Source organism: Schistocerca nitens, chromosome 1 (genome assembly GCF_023898315.1).
Source record: "Schistocerca nitens isolate TAMUIC-IGC-003100 chromosome 1, iqSchNite1.1, whole genome shotgun sequence".
Taxonomy (NCBI): Eukaryota; Metazoa; Arthropoda; class Insecta; order Orthoptera; family Acrididae; genus Schistocerca; species Schistocerca nitens.
The window spans coordinates 1,110,716,293-1,110,732,947 of NC_064614.1; the positions used below are offsets into that span (position 1 = coordinate 1,110,716,293).

Consider the following 16,655-nt stretch of genomic DNA (forward strand, 5'->3'; position numbering starts at 1 on the left):
ATGCCCACACCGTCTCTCAGATTTTTGTAAAACTCAGTTTGTAGTATCCTCTTCTAGTCATTTCTTTAAAAAGAAACATACTTTGCTGTGCACAGTTTACTCATTACTGCCACACAGTTTTATGTGAACAATCAGTTTTGTACTGTCTTTGTGCCTTATAGTCGAGAAGTGGTAGATTACATATGCTTAACCTGGTTGCAGAAGAATATTAACTTATGGGAGTTGTTATTCTGAATAACATTCAGTTTGTTAATCAGTTTCAGATGCAATTCTCTCTGTTTATAAAGAGAGCATATATAAATTATTGTTCATGGGAACTGGAATATTTTATATCCCAAAATGCCAGGTCAAGCACAGTAGTCTGTAGGAGGGATGTGTGTGTAAAGAGTTGAGCATGTATTAGATGCAGCTGTAGATGACATAGGCTAGCTACTTCTTTAGTCATTCAGAAGACAGAGGCTGTTGAAAGCTGATATATGGAACACAATAAAACAACTTAGTTCGCTGATTTCTTTGCTGAGCTTTACCTAGTTAGGGTAGTTATGTATGTCCATATGTGTATATTGTCGATACTTTAAAATTAAAACTGTAAAATTAGTTTGCACCAGTGGAAATATTTTTAAGGCAACTGCAGACTTTCACACTGCCATGATGTAATTGTATTGTACAAGAGAAGAATGGGTAGTGACTCTAGTGATAGTTGTTGGTGACAGCTTGTGTCGAGTTATGCAGTACTTTGTGCAAGAGGCATACATTTAATACAGTTGGGGAAAAAATGACGTGTGCGGTTCTGTAAGAACTGTGAAAACTGAAAAAGTGGAAATTTACATGAAGAGCTACAGTATACTGATGCTTCAGAGGTACTGTAAAGTAACTATTTAAGATTAAATATAGAATTGATTTATCTGGCTGTTTCAACTGAGTCCAGCAAACAGCTCTGACTGTATATGGAAGGTATGTTATGATTCAGATTACAATGTAAAATATCATAAGTAGAATGGAGGAGGCAATAATGTAGAAAACTTTTATTATTATTACAATGTAACTACTACTACCGCATTGCAAAATTTGCAGCTGGAATCATAATTGCATTTATAAATCTACTTACTAACAAAACAGTACCTTAAAGGTGAATGTAATTTTCACAAGCTTGTGGTATAAAAATGATATAGATTCTTGTTAACTGATTCTTCCAGCACTTCTTGGTAAAATGGCATAATAATAAATGAAAAGCACAGTGTTGTGTATGTTCTACACAATATAGTGCTTTCCATTTTTTATGGTGAAGGGTCTGCAGATAGATTAGAATGACAGTACAAAGTAACAAATATGTCATGCCGTTTAATCTAAAGAAATGTGATTATGCATATTCAGAACAAGACTTTCAATTCCCTTTTTTAAATTGCTTTACCGCTATGGATTAACTTTGTCACTATTTAAGAAGAAATTAGTTTTTTTTTTTCAACTCCTCTTTTGTGTTTCTCCTCCCTATACATGTACTCTCTTCAAAGTTGTTTCTATTAAAATAATAGGCATTCCTTTTAAAAAAAAGTCTTAAATACCTTTCCATATTAGTTATTATATGAGGGGGCAATAAAAAAAAAGAGCTGGAGGCCTGTAAACAGGAACTTGTACTAAAAATATTGCCCAGCACTGTTGAGGCATTTCTCACTGTGGCATAAGGCAGTAAATGGTCACATGTGAAGTTCTTGAGGTTGTGTTATGAACCAGTTATGAATGTTCTGGTTGATGTCCTCATCAGTAATGAATTATTTGCCTCTCTGAACTTTCTATACCTCACCAAAAAATGGCATAATCACAGGGAGACATGTCTGGATGGAATGAAGGGTGAGTGAGAATCTCTCGAGGAGCACATTAACAGCATTTGTTGTATAGGTCCTTGTATTGTCATAGAGCAGGATGACACTGTGGGTGTGTTGCCCTGGTCGGTTCAATTTGACCACTTTGTGCAGGATGGGTTAAGGTTTGAGACTATTTTTGCACACTAATCTTTACGCCAGACAGCAGGAAGTCAGGAAGAGGGGGTCTTTTCATTCAAAGAAGGTGAAGATAACCTTTCCCTCATATATGTTGATGGCCTTGAATTTTTTACATGGCAGTGACACTGCCTGTTTCCACTGAAAAGTTTGTTTTGACTTGGGTTTGAAGTGATGACACCACATCTCGCATCCATTTACTTCCTTGATATGATGATGCACATGTTAAAGGAAGGCCCTGTTGTACATGCTTGCTGTTCCAAGACTGAGAGGCACTCTTTGCAAAATTTCAGTCTGTCCTCATGACACTTCTGACACTCAATCTGGCCTCTGTGGCAGTGGCTGCTACTGTAACTCATTGGTCTTGAATAATGAGGGCATCTGTGTGCTGGACAATGGCATCAGTAATGTGGTCTGGCTTTTGAGACTGTGCGTCATTGGGCAACGACATATGTCTTTCTCTGATTCGATCCTTGCGATGGACATAGTGCCCTCCATACATTTGAATGATTCTTCAATGAATTTTCATTTCCCGCACTTCTTCCACTGTTAGGAAATACACTATGCCCCTTTGCTCTTATTTGAACTTTTCATTTCACTGTTTCCATAATGGCAAAGTGTGGTGAACAGTTGACATACATCTATGCTTGCTCTGTTATCACATACCATATGTGGGTGTGGGCTCATGTCCCTTTAGTGGAGAGTTTGAGACCTTAGCACTGTTACAGGGTCTGCACCTTGTTCAGCAGGCAATATTATGAACTTCTGATCTTTCCAGTGGCTATCTGTTTACAGTCTCTGGCCCATTTCTTTTTGAATGTATCGGGTGTGTTGAATAATTGCTAGTACTTATATTAAATGGCAAACATAGTAGCTTATTTGGTAGCTAACTTCTAGAAATGTGTGTGTTGGAAGCTTGATTTGTCAGTGAAATGTAAAACTTTCCTTAAAACTGTAGCTCCGCACAGTGGAGTAAGCTCTTTATGTAAAAACTGAACTGCATAACTTGTTTTATAACTATGTTATATTCCACTTAATGTAACATCTACAGTATCACCTGCCAAGATAAGGAAATGCCCGTTTTTAAGGGTGTTATCAGTGGGTGACAAACAAGCAGTATTATACAGGAAAGTGTGGTGAAATATTTACTGGTTCAAGAATATGTGCTAATGGTAGAGCAAGAGCATCAGTAGTATACTGATATGTTATCTATTGCTTAGCATTGTTATAGGAGGATTGACATTCTGTGTAGTTAATGAGAGTAAACAAATATGTCTTCTTACACAGAAGAGATGCATTAATGCTTTACTGCAATAGAATAATGGTTAAGGCCTGCATTCAAACCTGTTATCTGCTGCCCTCCCCCCCTGCCCCCTTTCCAGTAATGTTTTGCATAGAGATAAATAAACAAACAAACAAATGTTATCCTCCCAAAACACCCCTATTCAGTCACCACAATTACAGTATGCAAGTGTAGAGTAATTGGAAAATTCTCAAGTCTGCCTTATTGTTATTTTATAAAATGTTTTTTATAAAATGTTGTTGGTGAATGTTTTGCATTAAATCTTTATAAAATTCAGAGCTTTCAACACACCAGCACTATTTTTGCCAGGAAAGCAACTGATTGTCAAAGAGTTAATGGAATTCTGCTGATGGAAATACTTTATTAATGCCCCCACCCCTCCCTGTTACCAAACATTACCTCAGTGCCAATGATATATAGTTGCATTGCTGTCATGGTATAAAATATGAAACATACTCCTCAACAGTGTCTCACTGTCAAGTGCCTGCTTTCATGACTTCTTTGATGACAGTAATTTAAAGTTTGGGTTAGAATGTGACCTCACTAATTGTGCTTCTGTGCAAGTATGCCAACTAAAGTTTGTTTACTTCTGCCAAAGCTCTGGTGTGAGAGGCCAAACAAAATTATGTTGTGGAAAGTTAAATAGAATCAGTGTTTAGATTCCTAATAAGGAATTTATCAACTTTACACCAATCTGCGTACATTGTCCCAAAGTTAAAACTATGCAATATACCTAACTCAACACTGTCTGTATTGCTAATTCAATGTCAGTGCAACAATTAAATGCTTTTAACAAAAGCACTCTGTTGCTAATCATGCACAGTGAAAATAAATCAAAATGCTGTAAAAAAATTATACCACTTCAGCATAATGTATTCATAAACTGCATGAAAACACTGATATGATATTTAGTAATATGCATAAAGAATAGTCATCAGTACAAAGTTTGCATGTAGATAAACTTCATAATCAAGCTTAAGATCGCTTTCACATCATCATTTTGATACAGTCAGTGAGGCATGGGGCACTAATTATGTTGCCAAATCATACAAATCAGCTACTGTTCCAAAATTACTGTTAGTTTTGTTGCTAACTTTATGTCCATAGCGATATTTATTTTTGCTGTAAATTGCAGAAATACTTTGTTAAAAAGTCTTCATATTTTTTACCATTCTGGGCTAGGTGAGTTAGAAGAGGATTTGGCATTTATTAGATTTTATTACATAGCTTTTGACTGCTATGTGGGCTTCCTTTGTGCCATTTATTCTATTATGCTCAGCTACGATGTACATGTGACTACTCCTGCTCTGGCTCTGTCACAGACCATGCTGTAACACATTGTCTAATTCTTGGTATCACAAGTACTTGTCCGTGATGTGTTGCACATATCAAAATTAGATGTGTTCAGAGATGCTTCAGGGACTTCGTTGTCAGTTTTAATAGATGGGTTGTCTGGACACACAAATTTAGCTGCATTCATAACCAAACCACCTGCTTAGAGACAGCTTTTAGTTTCTGAATCATAGTTAGTGATTGTGTTAAGTCTTCACTTATGAGCATGATGTCAATACACCTTCCGTTATTAGGGTAAACAACTTCAGAAATATAATAATCCCTTTAGGAACTCGTTAGTTGATTGAGAACTTGTCAGTACATAGGTCTTCACTTATTCTGACTGTGTTGCCTATTCACAAATTCTGTTTCAGATTCTTGCACAATTAAGATTGATAATGGCATTCCTAGGGCATTCATGATTATCCTTATTTCCATTGAACCAATTTCTATACAAATTTCATATCTATGCAAACACTTTATTCTATGGTCCTTTCAAGGGGGAGGTTGCATAACCTTTATGAAATTCTGCTTGTTCAACTGCCAGTGGAAATGCAGTTGTTCAGTGAATCAGTTAGTTGGTTGGTTAATATTTTTGTCAGAAGCTTGCAAAGATGTGCTAGAAGACTTAGGGGAAGGTAATTCTCATAATTTTCTGTCACCTCCTCGACTAGTGCTATCGTGTCTGTATTTTTCCTGATGTTAGGTGTCTTCCCAGCCTAAATACATTTGTTTATGAGTGTCACTAGCGTCTTAATAGATTTTCCCCTCCCAAGTTTCATCATTTTGCTTGTTAATTTTCTGTTCATGAACCCTTCTTTTTTTCCTAACTCTCTCATCACTGCTTCAGATAGGTCTTCAGTTTTGTGATTCAAAGATGGGGGATCCTTCAGGTTTTGTGTCCATACACAAAGAATATAGTGTATGGCAGAAATAACCAACAGTGCAAACTAATATCTAGCTTAACTGTGACAATCTGCCATTTCATTTTCTCAATATATTTTACTTAGATCTTTTGGGATTTGAAAAATTTTCTTGTTTTGGTTGTTAAATTTCGTCATGTCATTTGGTATTTCTTTCTACTATATTATCTTGTTAACAGCTTAAGACATAGCTGTATCTCCCTCACTATATTACACTTTAATATCTGTAATAAACAGCTCATGAGTACCCTACACAGACAGATTGCTCTCTCTCACTCTCTCTCTCTCTCTCTCTCTCTCTCTCTCTCTCTCTCTCACACACACACACACACACACACACACACACACACACACACACACACACTCGTCTATTTGATACTGTTCATACACACATCAGTATGTGGAAGAAACCCTAATAACTGAGCTACATGGGCAATCTGGTAAATGTGTTTTCATTTTTGTTACTGCATGTTGGGCTGCCCCTACACACACACACACACACACACACACACACACACACACACTTGTAAATGAAATGTATTGTTGTCACATAATTCTCATTACTGGCATTTAATTTTGTATGGTATTTTTGGTATGCAACTTTCTTTTTATAAGAAAATAACACATTATCTTTACTCCTAAAAGTTCATTACACTGTTAACCACACTTCACTCATACATTGATTTCTTTGGTTTTCATTATGCTTTTTTGTTTTGACATGCCATTATTTTTACTATTCAACTGTTGACTGGTGTAAAAATTAAGTTTCACTTTGTTGATTAATTACTTCATATGCCTAATATGCTGCCAATGTAATGTAGTCAGAAACAGAAAACACACAACAAGAAAATTGCAGGATTGGTACATCACATTTTAAAAAACTCAGTAAAATTACATAAACAATTGTAAACACTAGAATAGATGATCAGTGAAGGAGGATCAATTTACAAAACTTTGTGTAGAAAACTAGCTCAAATCAGTCCAGAGCAATAACAAGACCATTTGATAGGAGACCAAAAGCATCAAACTTCCTCACTCATACACACAAATTAATAGTGCCAAGTAATACTGTTCACCAATCTTCATATACGGAAAACAAAATGTTGCCCCCCCCCCCCCCCCCCCCCAGTTAGAGTAAGAATCAAATGAAATAGGCGCGAATTTATTAGAATCATAAAGTGGGTGTGAATGGTTGTCTGTCGCATGTTAATAGAAGGGACAATTGCAGAGTAGCACATATTGAGGACATATTCTGATTCATAAGCAGTTGTCACTACCTTGCCTAAGGCTTCCTCCAATAGCGACTAAAAACACTGAATTCTATTTTACACAATAATACAAACACCAGAACGAGTTCAGAACAGATATTCTACTAGAACTGTGGAAAGAAGACCGCAACAGATACAATCAAGTATGAGATAAAAAGGAACAAAGAAAATTTCTAAAGTATCTGTAGTCAAAGTTGGTAAACTTTGGTTAATATGTTGGAAAAAGTAATAAATATACACAGCACCCAGAAAAACATGAAAATTACTTCCATTGAAGAAAGCAAAAACAGTGGTTAGAAATTTTAAAAACAAAATTTATTTTTCAAGACCCCGTGAGAAACAGCATACCTAGTGACAAGAGGTGGAAATTACTTTTGCAAGGAACGTGATAGTGATAGAGGAGTTGTGGTGATGGAAATAACAATCCATGGTAACTTGGGTTGTTATATTTAAAGCAATATGATGTCAGTACAGAGACATACAAGCTCCATGAACAGTATAAACTCATAATATGGGGAAAGAGGGAGAATCCTGTTGGGGTGAAAGGTGACCACACTGTGGCTGTTAGTTTGACCAGGTTAAATGAGAAACTATAGATGACCTTGTGATTCAGATGCAAGTGCATTTCACAGTAAAATAATTTGCTATTTTATGCAATATTGGCAATGTACAAAGAGTGCACATCAGACATACTGGGCAGCTGATGATGTGGTATTCTCCACAAACTTGGCTCAGATATTTCATGACAAAATTGTCTATAGAAATTGCATGAAATTTATACACAACTTCTGTGATTATCTTCAATACTTTCATGTCCATCATAAGAATGTTTTGCCTCCTGCAAGCTCTTCTTTGAGTGAGATGGACCTGATGTGTGAATTCATGTAGACATCTGTACCTGACCATCATTTGTTTCACTTGTACACACCTATTAATTGACTTGTAGCCTACAGAAATGTTACATGTTGTTTGTGGTTGTGTCACACAAGTTCTGCATAAGTAGTTAAAGTACAGGGTGATTCAAAAAGAATACCACAACTTTAGGAATTTAAAACTCTGCAACGACAAAAGGCAGAGCTAAGCACTATCTGTCGGCAAATTAAGGGAGCTATAAAGTTTCATTTAGTTGCACATTTGTTCGCTTGAGGCACTGTTGACTAGGCGTCAGCGTCAGTTGATGCTAAGATGGCGACCGCTCAACAGAAAGCTTTTTGTGTTATTGAGTACGGCAGAAGTGAATCGACGACAGTTGTTCAGCGTGCATTTCGAACGAAGTATGGTGTTAAACCTCCTGATAGGTGGTGTATTAAACGTTGGTATAAACAGTTTACAGAGAATGGGTGTTTGTGCAAAGGGAAAAGTTCTGGACGGCCGAGAACAAGTGATGAAAATGTAGCACGCATCCAGCAAGCATTTGTTCGCAGCCCAGGAAAATCGACTCACAGAGCTAGCAGAGAGCTGCAAATTCCACAATCAACTGTATTGAGAGTCCTACGAAAAAGGTTAGTTATGAAACCTGAACGTCAACTACCCGAGGCGATGGATCGGCCGCCAGGCAGCCCGTGACAGAGCACTTCATCACTGGCCTCCAAGAAGCCCTGATCTTACCCCCTGCGATTTTTTCTTATGGGGGTATGTTAAGGATATGGTGTTTCGGCCACCTCTCCCAGCCACCATTGATGATTTGAAACGAGAAATAACAGTAGCTATCCAAACTGTTACGCCTGATATGCTACAGAGAGTGTGGAACGAGTTGGAGTATCGGGTTGATATTGCTCGTGTGTCTGGAGGGGGCCATATTGAACATCTCTGAACTTGTTTTTGAGTGAAAAAAAACCTTTTTAAATACTCTTTGTAATGATGTATAACAGAAGGTTATATTATGTTTCTTTCATTAAATACACATTTTTAAATTTGTGGTATTCTTTTTGAATCACCCTGTATAAGAGGTAAAACTAATGGCCTATTAATTACTGGCTGCTGAAATTGCAGGGGTTGGGCAAAAATATGGAAACATCACAAGAAATGCTTAAATATATATATGTAGATGCTAGTCAAGCATGCAGTGTCCTGTTCTCACCATGAACTGCAGCTGTGCGATGTCCTCACTACATTGAAAGTGTCTGTCATAATCAGAACAGTGTTCCATGAAGTTGGGAGTGCATTATGTCAGTGCTAAGAGATTTTCAATGTGACTAAAGGTAGCCAAAGCGTTGTGTGCTTGAAGAGGCATCATATTGAAGATTTATACCACATGTAGGGAAAGTGGAAAAAATCAGCTCACACAATGTGGGTGAAAGTGTGTGTGTTGAGAGATAGTGACAAACAGCTATTGAAGAGGACCGTTACAAAAAAAAAAAGAGGACAGCAGTGCAAAATTACTGCAAAAATGGAATATCGCACTTACGAACCCTGTCAGCACCAAAACAACACAAAGGGAATTCCATAAGCTGGCAATTTCAGGGCAAGTTGCAATTTCAAAACCACACATCAGTGGTGCACATGCTCGTAACAGGAAAATATGATGTTAAAGCCATTAAACCTTAATTTCACAGCAATGAATGAAAATAATTTGATTGAGTTCCACACTGTTTCCTACTTCTGGTAGAGTTTTTCCCCAAAGTAAAACATGGTGGCGGTTTGATGGTGATTTGGGCAGCCATATCATGGTATTATATGGGCCTCATGGGCACTCTGCAAGCTATGTTACTGACAAGGATTATGTGACCACTTGCCTTATCAGGTCCGTCCCGTGATACAGTGTTTGTTCCCCAATGGTGGTGCTATGTTCAGAGATGACAGGGACCTAGTTCATAGTTCATTCAACTCATATCATCCAGGAATGGTTTTTTGGGTGCAAGGATTAATTGCCACATCCTCCCTGGCCATCATAGTCTCCATACTTCAATATTATTGCACCTTTGTGGTCTGCTTTGGAGAGAAGGGCGTGTGATCGCTCTACTATTCAATCATTACCTGAACTTGCCTCTAGTTTGCAGTAACAATAGTATAACATTGCCCTGAAAACCATTCAGGGCCTGTACTTATCCATTCTGAGGTGACTGGAAGCTATTTTGAATGCCACTGGGTTTCCTACACCGTATTTGACATGGTAATGTGTTGTGTATTTGCGGTTCCATATTTTTGTTCACCCCTGTATACTAAAGAACACACTCTAATATAAGTTGGGTATCATGGCAGTGCAATCTTCATAAACTACTAAATAGCTTTGATGTGTAGATGATAAGCTTTTGGCCTTATTTTATCATAACTCTAAAATGTTCAAATAATGAATTAAAGCCTCTGTAAAAAGTAGGCCTACACCATCACCCTCGTAGCCACTGGTGCATTTTATACTAATTATTAACTATTCATTAAAAGTGCTGTAGACCCATTGTGGCTATCATCTAAGATACTGGAATGTTTTGCTATTTAGGAAATAGAATAAATAAGCAATACATAAAGTAAAGAAACATTATGAAGTCAGTTATGCCTCTGAATAAAATTTATTCCCATGTTAATTTCAAACCTGTTTAAATTAATGGCCATAAAATTTGCTACAGAGCAACTGGACCGCATTGAGGAGGGGATGGACCAGATCAATGCTGATATGCGAGAAGCAGAAAAGAATCTCACAGGCATGGAAAAATGTTGTGGTCTTTGTGTGTTACCATGCAATAAGTAAGTAATAGTAAATGTGAAACCAAAAGTGAAATTTTTCTTATACAAACATTCAATATTTTAGCTGTAAGTATAGCCTGGAACATGTAATTATTTTTTAAGAAATAAAGAACAGCACTGTTAGATTCTGCAGTCCAATGTTAATGATGCAAAATCTTTCTTCCATCTTTCCAGATGATCTGCTAGAGCATTCAGCTGTATGTAGTAATGATATAGACTTGAAATATTCTGCTTGGGTGTCATTATTAGGTTAATAATATTTGTAGTACATTATAGACTTCAGAGCTATAAAATTCCATCCACAGATTTCTATATGTCTGTCCAAACCATTCAGCCAGAAAGTTTCTAGAACAACTCAACTAGTGCAGACATAGAGGATGCATTGTACAAGCCAACTGAAGATATAAGAACTTAGGATTTAATATATGAAACCTGCTATCCTGTATGAACCTGTGACTGCATGGTTCATATATTACTTTTTTGTGACCATCGGGACATGTGTACCACATAAAAATTTATTTCCCTGCGTTTACAGGGTTATGAAAGTTCCACATCTGTGTTGTGCCATGATCTAATATTGAATGTATCAACTGTTTAGAGCCAATAGGCTCACTGTTTAGCCCCTAATGTGCAAGATATTGTTTGATTGTTTCAGTTGTGCATTGTGTGCATTCTGTTTTGGCAGTTTCATGTAATGTTTTTTCCTGTGAGCAAGATATAAGCTCAGTACAGGTCTTTATCTCTCTTACATGATTTGCAACCACTCACATTTAATAGATCGAGGCTTTTATGTATATGATACCTGAGTTGTTCAAAGTACTCTATGGGCAACTGATTTGGGCAGCCTGATGGACATCAGAGGATGCAGTCAAATAGCTAAATAGTTGATAACATAATATAAATATGAACATCATAAATAAAGACAGCCGAGTGGAATATTTCAAACATATATTGTAAAAAGTTTGTTATTGTCAAATTTCATCTTTTTTTTGAGAAAATTTAGTTTTGGTGTACATACTTTGCTTAATTTTGTTGGTTACTCAGAATACAGTTCTAGCCAAAATATTTAAGAATATTAGTATGTTACAATGCGTACCTTAAACAAACCATAAATTTGTGCATTTTGGCTGCTGGAGGAGAGTTCAAATTAAGTAAATCACTATTTGTTATTCTGTTCTGTAGGTCTGCATCTTTCAAAGAAGATGAAGGTACCTGGAAAGGAAATGATGATGGCAAAGTAGTCAACAACCAGCCACAGCGGGTCATGGATGACCGAAATGGTCTTGGTCCACAAGGAGGTTACATTGCAAAGTAAGAACAGAAATATATTGGGATATGGTTAAGTTGTATTACTTTTATATTTGCATTAGTACTTTGCTTAATCAGTGAGCTAGCAAGAAAAATAATGAGTGATCCTTTCAACAAGGCCAAGACACATTTAAGGAGTTATTTGTTCTTGATGGAAAATAGGGTCAGGGGAAGGCAAAAAAATGAGGACTGTTCATCTACATATAAATTGGATGCTAGTACTGATGAATGTGCAGTAGTAGTTGGTAAGTAACAAAAAAAGATAATGAATGTAGCTGGAGGGGTGGTACTAAGACAAGATACAATTACGAATAAATTCTGTATCAAAATTAAGTATATCAAAAGTAACACAGCAGTAGACTGCGATGGAACACCAAAGTGTTAAAAAGTAGTCATTATCTAAGACATTTGATCTTTCCTTCAAAGATGGCTGTTTTCCAGATACTCTGAAGTACATGCAAATTAAACCACAAGTCAAAAAGGTACAAAAGAACATATGGGGAACCATCATCCAGTCTCTGTGTGAAAAGGTTGTCACGAAACACATTAAAAATTAGATACATAAGTATAGTGTGATTTCAAGAAATCATTGTGGGCTTCAAAAACTCAGCACCTTCTGTCGATGAAAATTTAGATAAAATCAACTCCTCTCTAGACAAATCTATAAATGTGACACGAATTTTTTATGATCTGATAGTGTGATCCATCACTTCTCACTCTCTAAGCTTGAAAAATACAGAATTAGGGGCATTTTATTGGTGGTTTAGGTCCTACCTAACCATTTGAAGTCAGAGTGGTATTAATGTCATATAAAGGGAATTAGGTGTCAGAATGGAAAATCGTTTCAGTAGTAATCCCCCAAGGTTGACTCTTAGGTCACATTATCTTCGTTTTGTGTATATGATCTGCTGCTCAGTATTCACTGTCAATCAGTATTTGCAGATTATGCATCTGTAATCAGTAAAACTAACAGTACTGATCAAATTCCTCAAACTATCAAAAATACCCTAGAAAAACTACATAACTGGTTTAATCTAAGTGGCTTCAAATTGTTGTCTTAAGTCCAAAAAATGGTTTGATGCAGATCCCCATGATAATCCATCGTGTGGTAGCCTCATCATCTCTGCATAACTGCTGCAAGCTACATTCATTTGAACTTGCTCACTGTGTTCAAGCTTTGGTCCCCATATACAATCCCCCCTCTGTCTGCCGCCCCCTCCCTCCCTCCCTCCCTCCCTCCCTCCCTCCCTCCCCCTCCCCCCCTCCCTCCCTCCCCCTCTCCCCCTCCCTCCCTCCCCCTCTCCCCCTCCCTCCCTCCACCCACTCTCCTCCTCCCTCCCTCCACCCACTCTCCCCCTCCCTCCCTCCACCCACTCTCCCTCCCTCTCCCTCCCCCACTCTCCCTCCATCCTTCCCTCCCTCCCTCCCTCTGCCACCACTCACCCTCCCTCCCTCCTTCCACTCTCCTTCCCCCCTCTACCTCCCGCCCACACTCCCACTCTCCCTCCCTCTGTCTCCCTCTGTCCCCCCTCTCTCCACCCTCCCCCTCCCTCTCCCTCCCTCTCCCTCTCTCTACCCTCTCTCTCTTCCCACCTCTCTCTCTCTCTCTCTCTCTCTCTCTCTCTCTCTCTCTCTCTCTCTTCCCACCTCTCTCTCTCTCTCTCTCTCTCTCTCTCTCTCTTCCCACCTCTCTCTCTCTCTCTCTCTCTCTCTCTCTCTCTCTCTCTCTTCCCACCTCTCTCTCTCTCTCTCTCTCTCTTCCCACCTCTCTCTCTCTCACTCTCTCTCTCTCTCCTTTCCCACCTCTCTCTCTCTCTCTCTCTCTCTCTCTTCCCACCTCTCTCTCTGCCCTCCCCCCTTTTCCATTAACAGATTTACAGTTAGTTTGATGCCTCAGAAACCAGTCCTCCCTTGTAGTCAAATTGGGTCAAACTTTTTTCCCATCAATTCGATTCAGTACTTTCTCATTATTTTAATTGATCTACCCATCTAATCGTCAGCATTGTTCTGTTATACCACATTTCAAAAACTTTTATTCTTTTCTTGTCTGAATCATGTATTATCCACATATCACTCCTATACATCACTACACACAAGACAAATACCTTCAGAAAAGACTTCCTAAGACTTAAATTAATATCAGATATTAATAAATTCATTTTTTCATAAATACTTTTCTTGCTACAGCTAGTCAGCACTCTTTTGCTATAATCAGTTATTTTACTGCCCAAGTAGCAAAACTCATCTACTACTTTTAGTGTCCCATATCCTAATGTAATTTGCTCAGCATTGTTTGATTTAATTCAGTCACATTCCATTATCCTTGTACTTTTGGGAGGTTCAACTTACAACCTCTTTTCAACACAATATGTATTCTCTTAAACTGCTTTTCCAAGACCTTTGCAATCTCTGACAGAATTAAAATGTCACTGGCAAGCCACAAAGTTTTTGTTTCCTCTACCTGAACTTTGACTCCCTTCTAAATTTCTCCTTTGTTTCCTGTATGGCTTGTAGGTTGAATAACATTTGGGGTAGACTACAACCCTGTCCCGTTTCCTTATTAGCCAGTGCTTCAGTGCTTCCCTTTCATCTCTTGTAACTGCAGTTTGGTTTCTGTGCAAGTTAGAGGTGATATTTTGGTCACTATATTTTTTTTCCTCTGCTTCCCTCAGAACTGCAAAGTGTGTAGTCCAGCCCACACTGTGAAAAGATTTCTGTAAATTTCAGATGCTGTAAATACAGGTTTGCCTTCCTCCAATGTATCTCCTACAGTAAGTAGTAGGGTCAGTACTGCCTCATGTGTTCAAATATTTCTTCAAACCTAAACTGATCTTTCACAAGCTCGGTGTCTACCAATTTTTCTGTCAATAATTTTTCTGTCAATAATTTTTCTGTCAATAATTTTTCTGTCAATAATTTTTCTGTCAATAATTTTTCTGTCAATAATTTTTCTGTCAATAATTTTTCTGTCAATAATTTTCCTGTAAATAATTTTCCTGTAAATAATTTTACACAATTTAAATTAAAACCACCCAAGGTGAAACAAACTTCAAATCCATCTCAAAACCCAGGGTCTGCTAAAAGTGAAATTCCTAGGAATGCAATCAGGTAAAAACTTACCGCCGGGTAAAAACTTACCGCCGATTTGGTGATACAGCCCTGATTTATTTGTAGCACATAAATTTCAACATGATCTTGTGGCTGTAAGGGACACAGTGAAATGTAAACTCTGTAAAATTTATAGATACACATTAGAGTAATTAGCCTTTTGTGTCTCTGATTAACATTTCCTTTGCAACTGTTACTAAAAAGTTGTTACATGTGCATTCTTGGTAGTTTTTGTTGTGTGGTGTGAAAAAAGTAATTACTGTTACTAGACCTTACAACTGGTGACCCCGAGGTGATGGTAAATACACAAGAATCACTCTAATCATTATTTCAATTTTACTGCGGCACTTCAGATATGTTTTTTTTTAACTGGCAAACTCATCATTGAATGATGCCTGCATGGAACTATTGTGTGTGGCAGTGAAAATATAAAATATCACCTTGATGGCAAAAAAGTAGAGAGATGCTTTTTGCAAGTGGAGTTCCAATGTATCATCACGAATGTTTGCAGCAAGATGACAAAATATCATTACATTTTGGGATCTCCTCGTGGCAAAGTTGCTGAGCTGATTTCTGTTTTCACATCCAAACCATTATCAGCTTCCCCATATAAAACTTAAAAACACATCATACCCCAGAATTTGAAGAAGTGGTCATGAAAAGTTAAGAAGTTACTAATTGAAGTACAAATAAGAGACAAAAAGCTATCCACTTTGCTTGGAGAGATGCGTGCTTTTGCAAGAATGCAAGTAATTGATGATATTCTATAAACCGTATTTCTTCAATGACTACCTACCAATGTACATTCTATACTAGCAGCTAGTTGAGATATGAAACTTAAAGCAAGGCTTCTGTAGCTGAAAATTTGTAGATTATGACCAATCAGTTAGTACATAGTACAGAAACTGTTTCATCCCATCTCAGAATGACAGACTTTCCTATCCGGAAGGACAACCAGATCCAGAAACTATTAGCTGGTAGATGATAGTGAAGCAGATAAAAATCACTGTGGTGTGCACAGAAACATTTCAAGTAATGATATTATTATAAATTCAATGAGCTCAAAGAAATGCACATTGCCATGTTAATTTATTACTTGACAGTCTGTGAATGCTCAGATGTAAAACTGGTATGCTGCTCACCTGTTGTGAGGAGACTGAATCATCTCGCCACCTGTTCATAACAGATCACAACAATTGTATTTGATTTTTGGTCAGTTCTAGAGCAGACATTTCCATATTGCCGGTGACAATATTAGGCCACAAAAGTGTTCAGAAATGGCAACTTTATGCTGCAATCAGTTCTGTAGTAAATACATATGGTGAAAGACTACTGAATTTTGAAATAGGCCGTTGACGAAGATTTCCATGGCCGTTTCTTCTCGCAGATGTTCGCCAGCCAATTAATGGTACCAATTACTTGAACCAATGTGGTCTGGTGCCTGATGTCAAATAAAAACAAAATTGCTAGACTGCGAAATTTAATCACTAGTACAGTATCTGTACAAGTACCTATTGACAGTTCAATTTTCCTAATTGATCCACAGCAAAAATGCCGAGACTTGTTACCAGCCAGCATTTCATATTAATACAAGGTCTGTTCAAAAAGTTCCGGAACTTTGTCCACAGGATTTTTTCATGCTTACCTTTTACTTATCATGCATGGTCTCCTATGAAATACTCTCCTCCACATTGGTACACTGCTCCCAATGCAGTTTCTACTTCCAGAAGCAGTC

General features: G+C 37.6%; 1 protein-coding gene across 4 annotated transcripts in view; it reads left to right on the top strand.

Annotated features, from left to right (window-relative positions):
• LOC126198988 (synaptosomal-associated protein 25) overlaps nucleotides 1-16,655 on the top strand; it is a 393,632-nt gene that overhangs the window by 365,739 nt on the left and 11,238 nt on the right. For all 4 annotated transcript variants that reach the window (XM_049935684.1, XM_049935661.1, XM_049935678.1 and 1 more), the window contains 2 exons: nucleotides 10,387-10,504; nucleotides 11,687-11,815. In XM_049935684.1, coding sequence (XP_049791641.1) covers nucleotides 10,387-10,504; nucleotides 11,687-11,815 — 247 coding nt within the window. The remainder of the gene's footprint in view (nucleotides 1-10,386; nucleotides 10,505-11,686; nucleotides 11,816-16,655) is intronic.